Source organism: Saccopteryx leptura, chromosome 4, assembly GCF_036850995.1.
Source record: "Saccopteryx leptura isolate mSacLep1 chromosome 4, mSacLep1_pri_phased_curated, whole genome shotgun sequence".
In the NCBI taxonomy this organism is placed as follows: domain Eukaryota; kingdom Metazoa; phylum Chordata; class Mammalia; order Chiroptera; family Emballonuridae; genus Saccopteryx; species Saccopteryx leptura.
The window spans coordinates 36,042,323-36,060,859 of NC_089506.1; the positions used below are offsets into that span (position 1 = coordinate 36,042,323).

Below are 18,537 nucleotides of genomic sequence, written 5' to 3' on the forward strand. Positions count from 1 at the left end.
TTCACAAATTTGAACTCATTGAGAATGTCATCTTCAAGACCAGGAGGGTGGGCCGGAGAATTATCAAGGACTAATAATGCTTTCATCTGGAGTTTATTTTCTTGAAGATATTTCTTCACTGTAGGACCAAAGACGAGATTTACCCATTCAATAAAAAACTGCCACGTAACCCATGCCCTAGGATTGGTGCACCACATAACTCACAGTTTTTCTTTAAGAGTCTTGTGAGTCTTAAAGGCTCGAGGATTTTCGGAATGATACACTAGCAGTGGTTTTACTTTACAGTCACCACTAGCATTTGCACACAATGCAAGGGTCAGATGGTCCTTCATGGGTTTATGGCCTGGGAGCTTCTTCTCCTCTGCAGTGATGAAAGTCCTCTGGGGCATTTTTTTCCAAAACAATCCTGTTTTGTCACAGTTGAACACTTGTTGGGGGATGTAGCCTTCCTTTGCGATAAACAGCAAAACATGCGATGTACTCCTCAGCTGTCTTAACGTCAGCACTCGCAGCTTCTCCATGCCTCGCCACCAAGTGGATGCCAGATCTCTTCTTGAAATTTTCAAACCAGCCGTGACTCGCCTTAAACGTATCTTCTGCTGCCTCTTTTGAGGTTGATGGTTCTTTCTTCTTCAAGTCGCCGTAAATATATAATACGTGCCTTTTCGCATATTACAGTCTCCGTCACTATATCTCCTGCCAGCTCTTTCTCTTTCACCCACACCAGCAGAAGCTTCTCCATTTCTTCATGGATATTTGTCTTTAACTGGGACAGAATTGTAGTTCCTTTCGCTGGATTTGTGCTTTTGATGGCATCCTTTTGTTTGAGGATGGTACAAGTTGTAGATGTACTGCAGTCAGACAGCCTTGCCTGTTCAATCACTCATACAACACGCTCATGTTTTTCTATTATTTCTTGCTTTACTTCTATCGACATCATTCTCTTCTTCTTCTCACCACTGTCCTTTACCCTCACTTTCTTCGGCCCTATAATAGCACACAAAAAAAGTAAAAAATGCAAAAATGATGCAAGAACAAGGACAACGCACGAGATTCGACTTGATTCTGTGGGTAACACGTGAGAAAGAATGAGATGCTGGTATTGTGCTGCCGATACTGGACCCGTGTGCCAATGCGCCAACTAGCGGCAGCTTTCTGAATCATGACTCGTATCTCAGAATTTCACTCAGATCTTGAACAAAAATATGGACTGAGTCGCAGCTCGTATCTTAAAAAAAATTTGTATGTTGGTCTGCTCGCATCTAGAGGTACCACTGTATGTCTTTGCACCTAATCATAGGTCAACTGTTTTTAATTCATTGGACATTCAATTATCCACCACCAGATCACAGGCACCATAGAACAGAGCCAAGGTGTCTTCTGTAGCCCTGGTGCAGGATATGTGCCATTCTCAGGGAGCATCTGTTTGCGAGCAAATTGACTGCTTCTGAAGGAGAAAGACCACTTATAGTAGTGACAGGCATAAAATGCAAACAGTGCAGTCAAGACAAAGGTGAAAATTACTTACACTGAATCATTAAAAATTAGATATACTACTTACAATATTTTTCATCTGTGTGCATTCTGTGCTGTTTAATTTTGGTGCTTATCACTACTCTAAGCACTTTATATTTTTGCTGTTTTAAGTACTTTAAATGTACAGAAAACATAGAATATAACAAACACCCATAGGCCACTACTGAATTTTGCTAAATCTTGAACTTTTTTATTTTTTACAGAGACAGAGAGTCAGAGAGAGGGATAGATAGGGACAGACAGACAGGAACGAAGAGAGATGAGAAGCATCAATTATTAGTTTTTTGTTGCAACACCTTAGTTGTTCATTGATTGCTTTCTCATATGTGCCTTGACCGTGGGGCTACAGCCGACCGAGTAACCCCTTGCTGGGTCCAAGCTGGTGAGCCTTGCTCAAACCAGATGAGCCTGTGCTCAAGCTGGCGACCTCTGGGTCTTGAACCTGGGTCCTCCGCATCCCAGTCTGACGCTCTAACCACTGAGCCACAGCCTGGTCAGGCTAAATCTTGAACTTTTGACACACTAGCTTCAGATGTTTGAAAAGAAGTACTGTAAGCTATAGCAAGCACTACAACTGAACCCTCAGCCAACAATTGCTGCAGCCACTCTCTCCTGCCACACCCCAACCCCTGCCTTAGTTTGAATATTTATTATCCCCTTGAATGTTTTTCTACTCTAATATAATAACATCGATCTGTTTGGGAACAACACTAAGTTTATTATTTTGTAATTTTAAACTTTATATAATCAATATTTCTGCAAATTACTTTTTTAGTGAGAGTGAGAGAGACAGAAAGAGACAGAGAGACAGGAAGTGAGAGAGATGAGAAGCATCAACTCATAGTGTGGTGCCTTAGTTGCATATTGATTGCTTTCTCATATGTGCCTTGACCAGGGGGCTCCAGCTGAGCCAGTAACCTCTTACTCAAGCCAGTGACCTTGGACTCAAGTCAGTGACCCCACACTAAAGCTGGTGAGCCCATGCTCAAGCTGGGTGAGCCCGTACTGAAGCCAGCATCCTTGGGGTTTCAAACCTAGGTCTTCAGCATCCCAGACTGACTATCCACTGTGCCACCACCTGGTCAGGTGAAAATTATTCATGTTGATACACAAAGCTTTGATCCAATTTTTAAATTGCTGAACACCATAATTTACCAACTTTCCAATGGATGGGTACTTGGGCCTTCAATTTTTTCACTATCACAAACATGCTGTAATCAACATTCTAGTGCATTTACTAGGAACACCCCTTCCCTTGCGTCTATTTCCTAAGATTTCCCCTAACTACTCCTGGCCTCCTGTCCTGCCAGGCATATACCGTTCCCACACAGAAAAGGATGCCCCATCTGGGCTTGGAGAGTAGCTCTCCTTCCACTGCTAAGGAGTGGCCCACTTGAGGTCACAGGGTGACCTGCAGGCCTGAGTTTCTGTGGGCAGGCCCCCACGGGAGGCATCTGGGGGTCCATGCCACAGGCAGCAGGTAGCAAGTCTCATTCTGGGTTTCGGTATCAGAAGCTCACGACTGCCATATCTTCTACACCACTTTTTACCACAATCAAGCTGCTATTGTGATCTCCAGCTACTTGGCCCCTTTGTTTATCATCCTATGGGTTCTAAGCACAGGTGTGGAAAAGTGGAGTTATTTATTGTCCCCCTTGTAGGTTTGGGCCCCCAAATCTGATATACTGGCTGGAAATCTTGAAAAATAGAAAAGAAACAGAATCTGGGCAACAACAACTAACAAAACCCCGAGTATGAAGAGGAACGGAGGCACTATTCTGTGGCATCTCTCCATGCTTCAGTGCGTAAGTTTGTGTGTACACGGCTTTGCATGATTTCAAACTTTATGTAAAATGTATCAGATCAGATGTCTTCTGTATCTTGTACTGTCCCCCTTGATACTGCAAGATTAATGTATTTTTGCTTTGTAGTATTTTGGTATATGAATACACCATAATTTCCTTATTTGTTGTATTACTGAATACTCAGATTATTTATAGTTTTCTGCTATTAAAAATAGCATTGTGATGCCTGACTAGGTGGTGGCGCGGTGGATACAGTGTCGGACTGGGATGCAGAGGACCCAGGTTCGAGACCTCGAGGTCACCAGCTTGAGCGCGGGCTCATCTGGTTTGAGCAAAAGCCCACCAGCTTGGACCCAAGGTCGCTGGCTCCAGTAAGGGGTTACTCGGTCTGCTGAAGGCCCACGGTTAAGGCATGTATGAGAAAGCAATCAATGAACAACTAAGGTGTTGCAACGCGCAACGAAAAACTAATGATTGATGCTTCTCATCTCTCTCTGTTCCTGTCTGTCTGTCCCTGTCTATCCCTCTCTCTGACTCACTCTCTGTCTCTGTAAAAAATAAATTAAAAAAAAAAGATAATACATGTAAAGAATTTAAAACAGTGCCTTGGCATTGGCATACAGTAAATGCTTAGTCAATGTTAGCAATTAATCTAAGTGGTACTTTAAAAAAATAGCATTGTGAATATTTTTTCATATTTGCAAATTTTCTAGGATATAGCTCTAAAAATGGAAATTTGTTTGCAAGATTGTTCTCCAATGTAGCTAAACCAATTCACATTCCCACTGACAAATCTCAACAGTCACAAGGACTCTACATTCTTACCAATATATGGCATATCAGTTTAAAATTTTCTGCCAGCTCACTAATGTGAAATGGCATCTATGGACTTCGCTTGCCTTTCCCTAATTCCTAGGTTCAGCATCTTTTCATATTTACTGGTCGTTCAGGTTCTCTCTTCTCTAACCTATCCATTAGGATATTTTGGCTGTTTCCCAACTGAGTTTCCCTTTGGTTTGGTTTATTGAAGTTCTTGATGCGTTCTAAATATTGTCTGACCTGTGGTAGCACAGTGGATAGAGCGTCGACCTGGAATACTGAGGTCACCAGTTTGAAACCCTGGGCTTGCCCAGTCAAGGCACATACAAAAAGCAACTACTGGCCCTGGCCGGTTGGCTCAGTAGTCAAGTGTCGGACTGGTGTGCAGAAGTCCCGGGTTCAATTCCCGGCCAGGGCACACAGGAGAAGCGCCCATCTGCTTCTCCACCCCTCCCCCTCTCCTTCCTCTCTGTCTCTCTCTTCCCCTCCCGCAGCCGAGGCTCCATTGGAGCAAAGATGGCCCGGGCACTGGGGATGGCTCCTTGGCCTCTGCCCCAGGCGCTAGAGTGGCTCTGGTCACAACAGAGCATCGCCCCCTGGTGGGCAGAGCATAGCCCCTGGTGGGCGTGCCGGGTGGATCCCGGTCGGGCGCATGCGGGAGTCTGTCTGACTGTCTCTCCCAGTTTCCAGCTTCAGAAAAATACAAAAAAAAAGCAACCACTACTACAAGTTGAGGCTTCCCGCTCCCCTCACCCCCATCTCTCTCTCTAAAAATCAATAAAAAATAGAAAACTATATATTACTCCCTTGCACATTTTGTCTATATATAAATATATATAAATACATATATATATATGTATGCTTTCCTGTGACCGGTCAAAAGTGCACCATGACTTTACGGACACACCGTATATATAATATATTACAAACATCTCCTAGTCTGAGACTTATAAAAATACCTTTTAAGTAAAATTTACTTAAGTTTGTGTTCAAATTTGTTAATATTTTCTTTTCTAGATTGTGTTTTATGCCTAAAGATATTCTCTTTACCCTTAGCTCATAAGGACATTTTCTCATATTTTCCTCTAACAGTTTGGCTCTTCACATTTAGGTGTTTAATCCATGTGGAATTCATTTCTGTGTGCAGTTCAAGGTAGGGCTCTAATTTTTTTCCGTATGGATAACTAAATCTCATTCATTGATCAGCATACTTTCTCCCACTTATTTGTAGTGCTTGAGCTGCCCACTCCACTCACTGCCCCATCTTCATCTGGGTAAGGCCATGCCGCCTGGAGTATGATAACATTGCAACAGGTCTTAGTATTGGGCAGGGAAGCGCCTTACCTCAAATACATATTGGTTATTCTTGGCTTTTTTTTTTCTTTTTTTTTAGAATTTTTAAAATTGATTTTTAGAGAGAGGGGAGAGAGAGAAAGTGAGTGACAAAGAGGAGGGAGGAGTGGGAAGCATCTACTCATAGTAGTTGCTTTAACCAGGTAAGACCAGGGATTTGAACTGGCAACCTCAGCATTCCAAGTCAACATTTTATCCACTGCACCACCACAGGTCAGGCTATTCTTGGCTTTTTTTTTCCCAGAGGTAGAGTCAGATAGGGACAGACAGACAGGAAGGGAGAGAGATGAGAAGCATCAATTCTTTGTTGCAGCACCTTAGTTGTTCATTGATTGCTTTCTCATATGTGCCTTGACCAGGGGGCAATAGCAGAGCGAGAAACCCCTTGCTCCAGCCAGCAACCTTGGGCTTCAAGCCAGGGACCATGGGGTCATGTCTATGATCCCATGGTCAAGCCAGCGAACCCGCGCTCAAGCTGGTGAGACTGTGCTCAAGCCAGATGAGCCTGCGCTCAAGCCGGCGACCTCGGGGTTTCAAACCTGGGTCCTCCACATCCCAGTCCAATGCTCTATCCACTGCCACTGCCTGGTCAGGCTATTATTGGCCTTTACTCTTAAATAAACTTTAGGATTAGCTTGCAAGTTTCATGAAAAAACCTAACCAGATTTTTTATTGAGATAGATGTGAGTTTATAAATTTAGGGAGAAACATCTTTAGGTATTGAATCTTTTCATCTCGGGGCTCCCTCTTCAATAATATTTTATAATTTATCCTTAAAGACCACACATAGTTTCTCAGAGATTTATTCCCTGGTACCTTGTACTTTTTGTGGCTATGCTTTCAAACTGTTGTAAGTATGTCACATGTTTTCAAGATATATTTAATTGTAAAGTGTCCAATCAAAGTGTATGTCCTTCAGTATGTCTACTGACCTCCAAACATGCAGTCCATTAAATAACTCCTTCTACCTTGTTATAATCAGGAACTTTAGCTTGGCCTTTTAAAAAATATGCAAAAAACACCTTTGCTAAGAGTCCACAGTTAAATTTACCAACTTGGAAAAAAATACTCTATGCTCCTCCGTTTTCATGCCAGGTCCTCCTTCAGCCTCCACTTCTCCCGCTGAGCCCTCCTCTGCTGGTGCGCTGCTGTGGGGCCTCCACTTCTCCCGCTGAGCCCTCCTCTGCTGGTGCGCTGCTGTGGGGCCTCCACTTCTCCCGCTGAGCCCTCCTCTGCTGGTGCGCTGCTGTGGGGCCTCCACTTCTCCCGCTGAGCCCTCCTCTGCTGGTGCGCTGCTGTGGGGCGGGACAGGCAGTCAGTGCTCTGAAGTCTGTGCGGGTCTGAAAACGCCTTCATTTCATCTGCACTCTTCAACAGTAGTTTTTCTGGGCATGGATGCCTTCCTCCGGCCCAGCATGGAGAAGATATGACCCACTGTCATGTGTCAGTGCTGCTGAGAAGACACGTGCAATTCCTCTTTGGATCACCTTCTCTGACAGGTGTCACAATTTCCCTTCGTCCTTGAAGTTCTGTTGTTCCACTGGAACAGATCTACAGTGAATTTATTTTCCCTTTTCGTGTTCAGTTTTGAAGACGTATATTCAATGTAAGGGCTCATGTCTTTTTCCATTTCTGAAAAATTACCAGCTTTTCTCCACTCTGCTCCCAGGGCTTCCCTGGTATATACACTGAGCCTCTCCTATATTCTCATGTTTCTCAATGTTCTTTCCCACCTCTTCTGTCTGCACTGTGTTCTCTCTGTGTCTAAGTAGACATGACTCCTTCATTAATGTTTGAGTGGTTCAAACATGATTATTTCAAAAACCTTAGGTGATTTTTCAATAAGTAAAAATAATTTATATTCTGATAATTGAGTTTGTTAGCTGTCTTTTCTAGCCACTCATGTTTTCATACATACTGGTGTTACGGTGTATAGATTGTTACAAGTTGTTCTTATTTCCTACTTCATCTGCCTCTGTCACTTGGTCTTGTGAGGGAAGGTCCTAAGCACCAGGCCACAGGGACACTGGGAATGAATGAGACCACCAGAGTGGTGACAGCTAGTCCAGTCGCTGGCAGGAAGGCTGTGCCCATGGCACACAGATGGGCGGAGAGACCAGATATTTTAGTGTCTCCAGACTTCTCTCATCAGTGGGAAGCCCCTGATGTCAAGCAGTGAGTGTGGTCCTTGTGGCCCCTTGTGACTCGAGGAGCCCACAGGCCCTTGGCCAGCTCTGCTCGCTGCAGGTCAGTTTTACTAGAGAGGTCAGTCACGTGGCTTTGGCGTTCTCTCTTTACACTTTCCCTTTCATTGCTGCGCTGGTGCAGGGCGAGTATCATTGTGAAGGTACTATGACATTTTAACCCTGTTTTTTTTTTTTACTGACTTTTACAGAATAAGAGCAAAACAGTAAAAATTACCATACTGAATAAACATGGTATAAAAAATGGCAATGCTGTCAAAGTTCACCTGTATGAAAGACAGTGCCACCGAGTGACAACTCAGAATGTTAATTTCTAAGCTTCTGATAAGTCTGACTTCAATACATACAATAGCAATTAGAGATGCCAGTGTTTCATATACATAGATAAAAATAACACCTAAGTGTAAGACATGAAAATACCTCTAATTACCAAAGTACCTCATATATTTTAGAGAAGAAGGTATCAAAGTATGTCAATTCCCAATACTTGCCAGAATCAAAGCAGTGTACATTAATCTTACTTTGTGTTAGAATGCATGTAACTACACCAGTTGACAGCAGTGTAAGCAATCAACACATTTAATTATCTTCTATAACTAGAATTCTAGAGCTGGGTAGTTTCAGGTTTGGTGCGGCACATTAATCTCTTAAACCCACCAATTTGATAGTACATTTTCAATGTAGATTTGTTTCTTTTAAATATGGTCCTCAAACTACTCCAAACTTATGAGCATGTAAAAAGGCATTTTTCTTAATCAAGTGGTGGTTTGCAGAAGATGCGCTTACAGGGATATCAGTTCCTAAGGGAATACCCATAATTGTTCGGAAAGCCCCAAGGAGGCTGGAAGAGTTGCAATTTTTTTCTAACAGGCCTTCAGAATGAATTCAAATCAATTAAATATGTAATACTTCAACATATATATATATATATATAGAAGACATTATCACCTACCTTCTTTTTCTCCCCGGGCACTGCCCACAAGAAATCTGGACACTAAGGGTGTGCTTGATAAGGATAAGCAAGTAGAAATAAAAACACTCTGAGTGGGTCTGATCTGTAAAAGGTGTCCCCATAATAAGCCAAATGCAATCATTAATAGCGTCATATAACATGGTCCTTGTAAGGATATCTTCCATACCTTAAAGAGAACACATTTATTTACAAACATTTTAGTGACAAGAAACCATCTCTTGACTAGCATCAGGCACAGCACATACATATATACTGGCCAGTAACGAGGCAGGCCTGAATCTTTTAAGAATACACTACACAATATATTGTGTATATTCAGGAAGAAAATCTGCAATGGACATATCAGCATAATATCCAAAGTCACAATCTTAACATAATAGAAACAGTAAACACTAACAAAAAGCTTACCAAGTTCTAGATGTTGTTATAAGTACTAGACACATATGTATTTCTCTGTGTATATACATATCTGTGTGCATGTAATTTAATCCTCAGAACATATCTCGGAGGTAGATATCACCGTCTCCCCCATTCTAGGTGAAAACACTGAAGATCACAGAGGTTAGATAACTTGGCCAGAGAGCCATGGAAGGCAAATGTCAGGACATAAACCCAGGCAGTATGGCTTGATAATCAAACAAATATTGATTAGACACCTTGGTATGCACTTAGCACTATACTAAACATGATGTAGAATGTTAAAGTAATCAGGTTTGATCTTAACCCTTTGGAGTTTACAATCTAGTTGAAGAAACAACATAATAAAAACTATCTGATATTGATACAAATATGAATATTATATATTAACAAAAGAAATAACCCAAAACTTATCCTATTCTATGTTAAAGCACTTGTTCATTTTCTTCTGCTCACTGTACCTTCCCAATCAAAACCGATTCCCTCATCCAGGCCCTCTGTTGAAAGAGCTCAGGGGGCCCAGAAGAATGGGGCAGGAGACGCATGGCTCAGCACAGCTCTGGGACAGTGGAGTCAAGGGCAATGTTCAGAGGTCCCCCCAGCTGGCCAGCCTCGTCTGTGACTCAACATATCTACTCACCTTTGGGTGCTAGAGGGTATGAGCTTTTCCCTCGGCTGCTCTGGTTCTTGGTGAAAACAATACTTCTTGCAAAACCAATGACTTTTTGAGGGGGAATTAGGACAGCTGGGAGGCTCTTCCTAAGACTGTGTATTAATATTCTCCTGTGGCCAAACAGGCAGAGGCACACCGTGGCCCTCTCCACAGCCATGACCAGCTGCTGCTGGCCTACCATGGAAGCTTTGAATTTCAGGAGCCTCCCAATCCCATAAAGTCCCAACTGGCAGGAGACCAAAAGAAGTAATGGAACTGAGAGCTCAGCCCTCAGTGCAGAGCCAAAGTCTTCTGCCATGTGATTCTGGCCACCCTGGTCCCATTCTTTCTTTCCACAAGGGCAAAGGTTAGCCCCCAATGGCTGCTCCTCAAAACTTCAAATTTCATGTTCTCAACTTTCTATATTTGGCAGTGATGTTATCATAAAGAAAATCTCTTACTAATCATTCTTCCTCTTCCTATTATATTAGAGCCAAGGAACGATGAAGGACCAGAGCAGACTCACACGGCCAGCTGCAGCAACTAAGGAAACCAGGCATGTTGGATTTTAGGATTCCACCTGTATTAGGCAGTCCCTTCTGTAAGTAGTGTTAGCCCTCAGTTAGAGTATTCCTGCCCACAAGGGACACCAAGAAGTCCAGGCTTGAACCTGTCACTACTGATTGCACACCTAGGATAGGTAACAATTTTTCTTCTTTAGTTTTCACATCTGTAAAGAAAGGTGAGACTAAATGATTTCTGAGGTCATTACCACAACAAACCGTGCCTTTACTTTCTTGTGTCTTGCTACACCTTGGTCTGGAGAACTACTAGAAACCATTTAGCCTGAGAAGCAAGGTATGGAGGGGATGACAGAAAAGACACCAAGGACCATCCTTTATAAACTTCCTGTTCAATGTTGGACCCTGGACCAGAGCTTCTGCATCATCTGCCCTCATAGAAATACAGGCCAGGCCCTAGCCAGCTGGCTCAGTAGATAAGAGTGTCGGCCTGGTGTGCGGATGCCCCAGATTCAATCCCCAGTCAGAGAACACATGAAACAGAGAACACAAGAGCAACCACTGGCACCTCTTCCCCTCCCCGTCCCCCTTCTCTCTCTTCCTCTCCCACAGCCAGTGGCTTGGTTGGTCCAAGCATAGGCCTCAAGTGCTAAGAATAGCTCGGTTGATTCAAGCATTGGCCCCAGACGAGGGTTGCCAGGTGGATCCCAGTTGCGGCACATCAGGGAGTATGTCTCCCTATCTTCCCTCCTCATAGTAAAACAAACAAAAAAAACACAAACAAAAAACAAACAAAAAAGAAAGTAATAAAAGAAAAGAGAGAGAGAGAAATCAATTAATCAGTCTAGGCCCTCAGACTGCCCACATCAGTAACTCCTGTCCAGCAGGAGCACCAGGCAATTCCCCAAACATCAGAGTCTAAGAAGCACTGACTAGAGAGTTCCCTCAGCCAATGACCACACCCAGATGCACGTATATAGCCTCACATACCCTCTTGAGTTCTGTTTGTCTCTTTATTTTCCTAGGACTTCCATACATCCTTTTGACCAAATATAAGTCCCAGAAGGGCAGGGACCATGTTGATTATATACACTGCCTTATACTCAGAAGCTACCAGAATGTCGGGAATGTCATACTCAGCAAGTGTTTGTTAAGAGAACAAATAAGGAATAAAAGAAAATACAACTCTTGCCTCAAATTATTTTATAATGCATTTAGAGACAAAAACTGATGAACTAGTATGATATAAAACTAATAGGACAGTTTAAGTGATGACTTACAAATAAATGACTTAAAACGGTCCCTGGCACTGGAGGGCAGAACAGAAAGACCACACTTTCCTCAGCATCAAGGAAGAAGTGGTTTTTAGACTTCACTGTTTTTGAATAGTTTCTAGTCAGACCTTTAGGAGATTTCACAGAAGACCTAAGAGAGGCCTTCTGGCAATTACTAATATTTCAAAAAACTTATCAAATAATTTTCTACCATGACAGAAACACCTGGGTAACCAACCCATACAGCAGGAGTGCTGTAACTGAGAAAGATTACACTAGTCACTCCAAGTGCTCTATAGTTTGGCCGTTACTTATACCTGAGAAATAAAAAGAACTGTGTTAAGTAATAATGTAGTTGATTAGGAAGATATCAATCTGCGATCTGAGCCGAGGGCCTAGAGAGGGACAGCACGCCTTCTCGGTGCATGTCAAGTTTCCGGGCTGCCACACGGGGGCAGCAGCCAGGGCTCCTGGTGCTCAGGGACTGCTAAGTGAGGACGGACATCAGAGCTGAAAGGGCAGTACTGGCCCCAGCTCCCCCCACTCAAAACATAAAGGACACTGCCCAAAGTCACAGGATATGTGCCCTTTACACTTATCAGACAGCATCACACTGACTAAGCTCACTCACACAACGCAACTCCTCCTTTCTGAGCCCTCTCAAGGCTGCACCATCAAGGGCACGCCAATAAAGGTATACAGCTTTCATCAAGTGAACTTGACTCAGAGGAGCGCTGAGCTAAAGCCAGCCCTGTATACAGCTTTCATATTGAAAATTATGCCAACATTATGTTGTATATCATTTTTCTGTTTAACATGGAGTAGTACAGTGGAGGAAAGTATAAATTATAAAAACTGAGAGCTGAAAGAAAGTTTCATTTTCTAAATCCCTCACTGTATGGAGGAGGACACTGAGGTCCAGATGTGAGGCACTTGAGATGGCGATGCTAGTCAATGGAGAACCAGAACTCTGCCCCTCTGTGCTCTCCCACTGACCACCAGCGCCCATGGTGCAGCCCTTGCCGCCCTGCGCTCTGAATCACAAGGCAACCAATGCTGTTTGCTGCGATCTTCTCTAAACACACATGAAAACTCAGATGAGCCTACGCTAAGCTACGAACCAGGCCCTGTCTTCCACAGAGCCACACCAAGATGAATTTCCTGCTCGGGCTCTAGGCCCCTGGAGACCGTGGAGGTTGTCATCACCCGAGCCGGTTTCTTCTGCCCCACCCAACATATCTCAATAGAATTAACACGGCAAATGCGGCCACTTTCCTTTCAGTCCCAGGAAAGCGGCCAATTTTCTTTCGAGTTTGGATTCAGAAATTAACATATGGAAGTTATCATGCCAGAAGCCATTAAAAAGATACAGAAATACTGGGAGAAAATGCTAAAGTAATTCAGAATGCTTTATGAAAAGGCGTATGTTGAAAAGTATTTAAAGGAAGTGAGAATAATCAATAGATGAACAAATGGAGCTTTCAACAGCAAAGAATGAGGCCAAAGAAAACAAGGTCAAAGAATAACAGGATGAACGAATGGAAAAGAGGTCAGCGAAATTATAGTAGCTACCCCCTGAAAACAAACATAAGACTTCAAATGAAAAGTTTATTCTTCCTTATTATAAAAAGCATATATTAGTTATTACAGAAAATTTGGAAAACTTGGAGAAGGAAACAATAGCCACTCCTGGTTACTTGGCACACTATTTCCTGTTGCTTTTTCCTAGGCATGGACTCCTTCTGGATTAACCTCGTCATCTTATATACTCACTTTTTTCTTTTAAAGTTTAGCATTTTAATATTTTTGTTACTATATGTTCTTTTTTTTTTAATTTATTTTTTACAGAGACAGAGAGTGAGTCAGAGAGAGGGATAGACAGGGACAGACAGAAACGGAGAGAGATGAGAAGCATCAATCATTAGTTTTTCATTGCGCGTTGCAACACCTTAGTTGTTCATTGATTGCTTTCTCCTACGTGCCTTGACCGCGGGCCTTCAGTAGACTGAGTAACCCCTTGCTGGAGCCAGCAACCTTGGATTCAAGCTGGTGGGCTTATGCTCAAACCAGATGAGCCCGCGCTCAAGCTGGCGACCTTGGGGTCTCGAACCTGGGTCCTCTGCATCCCAGTCCGACGCTCTATCCATTGCGCCACCGCCTGGTCAGGCTATATGTTCTTATATATTTAATGACTACCTAATATCCATCAAGTTGTTATACCATAGTTTAATCTTTAGATACTCAGGTTGTTCTAATCTTTCATAAAAATGCTACAATGAGAAGCTGAAAACCTTCTGTGCACTAATTTAAAAAAAAAACAACTTATATTTGATTCTTTCCTTTGCAGAGACCAAGAGTTAAAGTATATTAGGTTAAAGGATATGAACAGGTTATGGTTCTTAAACTGCTAGATTGCTCCCCCAAAAGGTCTACTGGTTGTAACTTACATTTATCTGGTTCAAGAATGCGTATTTTTTTTCTTCCGGTCAAGATAGTAGTATAGGTAAACAGATGCTCAAATCCTTCCACAACCTCATCAAAATTAAAGCTACAGAACAACCATCCTTCAGAACTGCCTGAAATCTAGCTGAATGGAAGTCCTACAACCAGGGATTTAATGAAGAAGCCACATGAACACTGGTAGGAGGAACGGAGATGTGGAATGGGCTGCTCCCACACCCATATGTGGTGATTTTAAATAAGAAGGGATATCTTGGCTGTAGAGGTTCTCCCTGAGGAGCAAGGGGTCCCAGCCCAGGGTTCCAAGGCCTGGAAGAAAAGTCCCTATAGCTTCTGTAAAAACCAGCAGAGACAGAGGTTTAGTGACACGGAGGGCTGCTGGAGTCCCAGGCAGCTCCTCTTAAAGGGCCCGCACACGGACTTACTCAGACACTCCCTCTGAGCTCCAGCACTGGGGTGGCAGCTTGAAAGGAATCATCAGGGACATATCATGAGGAACTGGCATCAGGGCAAAAGCCAGGGGGTCAGGGGGTACAGCTTTTTGCCAAATAAAAGTACTGTCAGAGTCCACAATTCCTTTTCTGAGACCCACCCAACCACAATGCCAGCAGGTGGGTGCCATACCTGAGTTTCCATTAACTTGGCTCACACTATTTGCCTGGTCCCAGTGATTCCCTGAGACCCTGCCCCACCCAACTTGAGGGCCGACCCAAGCCATTTCCAATGGCTTTCCCATACAAATGGCTTCTCTTGCCTCATGCTTTTGATTTTCCTAAAATCTCTCAAACAAACAGCATCTGGCCTGTGCACACCCTGTACCTCTTGATAAGTAGGCCGAAGCCTGGCGTTAGTGGCAGCCAGCCATTGGGTTCTCAGCTTGGCCTCTCCTGGGCACCTTCAAGCCCAGCACAAGTAGCAGCCATCGGCACATTGCTCTGTAGCTTGTGCCAGGTGAACCTAGACAGGACACAAGCAGTGGCTGACCCTGCACCTCCAGGAAGGACCCAAAGCCAGTGCACCCAGTGGACAGCTTCAGACCACTCTGGGTTACAACCCTGCCATCTCCACAAGCAACACACGCCAGGGGAAGACTCAGTGGGCACCAGAGCCCCACGGAAGTAAGTCCTGCTCTGCGGGTTGGCTCCTGAACAGCAGTTCCTCCACTGGAGTCACCGCCAGTCCTCGCTGCGCATGAGCCTGGGGGTCAGTCCCTGCCAGTGATACCAACAGCAGTCAAGGTCAACTACAATAGGACGGTGCACACAGCCCACACAGGGTACACTGAGTGCCTATCTCAGGTGACTGGGGGGGCTGTGCCACTGGGCAGTACAGGAAAGCTACTGCTCAAGGATACGCTAATTGAAATGAAGAATATTACAGGGAATCAACAGTAGAGTAGATGAAACCGAGAATCAAGTCAGCACTTTGGAATATAAGGAATCAAAAAACACATAATCAGAACAACAAAAAGAAAAATGAATCCCCCCCCCCAAAAAAATGAAGATATTGTAAGAAGCCTCTAGGACAACTCGAATGTACCACCATTCACATTACAGGGGTGCTGGGAGAAGACAGAGAGCAAAAAACTGAAGACAAATTTGAAAGAATAATGACAGAAAACTTCCCTAAACTGGGGAAGAAATAGACATACAGGTCCAGGAAGTGCAGAGTCCCAAACAAGATGAACCCAAAGTGGGCCACATCAAGACACAGTATAATTAAAATGCAAAAGATTAAAGACAAAGAGGAAAATCTTAAAAACAGCAATAGATGCCCTGGCTGAATAGCTTAGTTGGTTGGAGCATCATCCCAAAGCAGAGGTTGCCAGTTCGATCCCTGGTCAGGGCACATACAGGGACAGATCGATGTTCCTGTCTCTCTCTCACTCTCTTTCTTCCTCTCTCTCTAAAATCCATCAATAAAAAAAATTTTAAAGCAGCAAGAGAAAAGCACTTAGTTACCTACAAGGGTGTTGAGTTGACATCCAACTTCTACTTTCTGAATGCTGTCTTTCAGGCATGATTATAAGTTTTTGATGCTCTGTATAAATCTTCAGAATTATCACATACAAAATTTCTAATCCCAATGATATCCAACAAGCTCAATATTTTAATAAATGCTTAGTTATATTTCTGAGTAAATGTTGTTGTTTTTTTAGTGAGGGGAGGGGAGGCAGAGAGACAGACTCCAGCATGCTCCGCACCTGAATCAACCTGGCAGCCCACTACTGGGCAATGCTCTACCCATCTGGAGCCATTGCTCTGTTGCTAAGCAACTGAGCCTTTTTTTTTTTTTTTTACCTACACAAGGGTGTAGGTAACTAACCATCAGGTCGTTTCTCAACAGAAACTTTGCAGGCCAGAAGGGAGTGGCAAGAAATATTCAGTGATGAAAAGCAAGTAACAACAACCAAGATTGCTCTACCCAGCAAAGCTATCATTTAGAATTAAAGGACTGATAAAAGAGCTTCCCAGACAAGAAAAAGCAAAAGGAATTCATCACCACCAAGCCAGTATTACATGAAATGTTAAAAGGTCTTCTTCGAGAAGAAAAAAATATATATATAAACAATAAAATGGCAATAAATACATATCTATCAACAATTGAATCTAAAAAAAAACCAAAATAAATAAAGAAGCAGAACAAAAACAGACTCACAGGTATAGAGAACATTTTAACGCGTGCCAGACAGGAGGGGGGTTAAGGAACAGGTAAAAGGTGAAGGGATTTACGATGTACAAATTGGTTCTTACAGAACAGTCATGGGGATATAAAGTACAGCATAGGGAATATAGTCAGTAATATTCTAATAACTACTTATGGTGTCAGATGGCTACGAGACTTCTTAGGATGATCACTTAGTAAGTTATATAATGTCTAATCACTGGGTTGTACACCTGAAACTAACATAATATTGTATGTCAATTTTTATTTTTATTTTTTTTTCTGAAGCTGGAAACGGGGAGAGACAGACAGACTCCCGCATGCGCCCGACTGGGATCCACCTGGCATGCCCACCAGGGGGCGACGCTCTGCCCACCAGGGGGCGATGCTCTGCCCCTCCGGGGCGTCGTTCTGTTGCGACCAGAACCACTCTAGCGCCTGGGGCAGAGGCCAAGGAGCCATCCCCAGCGCTCAGGCCATCTTTGCTCCAATGGAGCCTCGGCTGCGGGAGGGGAAGAGAGAGACAGAGAGGAAGGAGAGGGGGAGAGGTGGAGAAGCAAATAGGCGCTTCTCCTGTGTGCCCTGGCCTGGAATCGAACCCGGGACTTCTGCACGCCAGGCTGAAGCTCTACCACTGAGCCAAACGGCCAGGGCTATGTCAACTTTTATTGAAAAGTTAAAGAATGATTAAAAAAATAAAACTGCCTGACCAGGCGGTGGCACAGTGGATAAAGCGTCGGACTGGGATGTGGAGGACCCAGGTTCGAAACCCTGAGGACTCCAGCTTGAGCTCAGGCTCATCTGGTTTGAGCAAGGCTTACCAGCTTGAGCCCAAGGTCGCTGGCTCGAGCAAAGGGTCACTCGGTCTACTGTAGCCACCCCCACCCCCCATCAAGGCACATATGAGAAATCAATCAATGAACTAAGGAGCCACAACTAAAAATTAATGTTTCTCATCTCTCTCCCTTCCTGTCTGTCTGTCCCTCTCTCTGACTCTCTCTGTCTCTGCCACACACACACACAAAAACACCTGAAAAATAAGATAAATGCTTTTACTAAAAAAAAAAAGAAGCATATTTTATTACCTCTCGTGTCATTAAAAAACCCTTTGCTCACCTAATATTAGTATTCTAGTTAATACTGGTAGGCAAATAGTATCTGGTTTTAATTTATATTTTTTTGTAACCAGTAGTGTTCCTTTTATATCCCTATCCTCCCCACCAGCTTGTTAGTCAGCTATTTTGCTCTTCTGTGATGTGTTTGTTTCAGTTTAACTCCATTCCATTCTGAAACACTTCAGCATTCAAAGTAACAATTCTAAAAGCAAACAAATTTAGAAGGCAATTATTGATGCCAGTATTTTAATATCTATTCATACATGTGGGTCCCAACTATTATTAATCTTAAAAATATTTTCATTTAACAGTGGCAGAACAATAAAATAAAAATTGGCCATTTATTTAAGAATTAGAATTAGTCCATTTTTTCTAGGGTAACACATTGAATATTCAACAAACCATTTTGGACTTTCTTGGAGAGACCCATACATAAAAGGGCAAGCCTATTACTTCTCACACCTTTTCTTGAATTAGCCACATAAAAGCTAATTCCATTTATTCATTGAATTTTCTTTCTTTAACATTTTTTTTTTCCTTCTCCTTTTCCTTTTCTTCTCACAGAGGCAGAGATAGACAGGGACAGACAGACAGGAACGGAGAGAGACGAGAAGCATCAATCATCAGCTTCTCACTGCGCGTTGCGACCTCTTAGCTGCTCATTGATTGCTCTCTCACACGTGCCCTGACCGCGGGCCCTCAGCAGACCGAGCAACCCCCTGCTGGAGCCAGCGACCCTGGGTC

General features: G+C 43.3%; 1 protein-coding gene across 5 annotated transcripts in view; it reads right to left on the reverse strand.

Moving 5' to 3' along the window:
- Positions 1 to 18,537, reverse strand: part of TMCO3 (transmembrane and coiled-coil domains 3) — a 66,058-nt gene that overhangs the window by 27,837 nt on the left and 19,684 nt on the right. For all 5 annotated transcript variants that reach the window (XM_066380502.1, XM_066380498.1, XM_066380499.1 and 2 more), the window contains one exon: positions 8,670 to 8,856. In XM_066380502.1, coding sequence (XP_066236599.1) covers positions 8,670 to 8,856 — 187 coding nt within the window. The remainder of the gene's footprint in view (positions 1 to 8,669; positions 8,857 to 18,537) is intronic.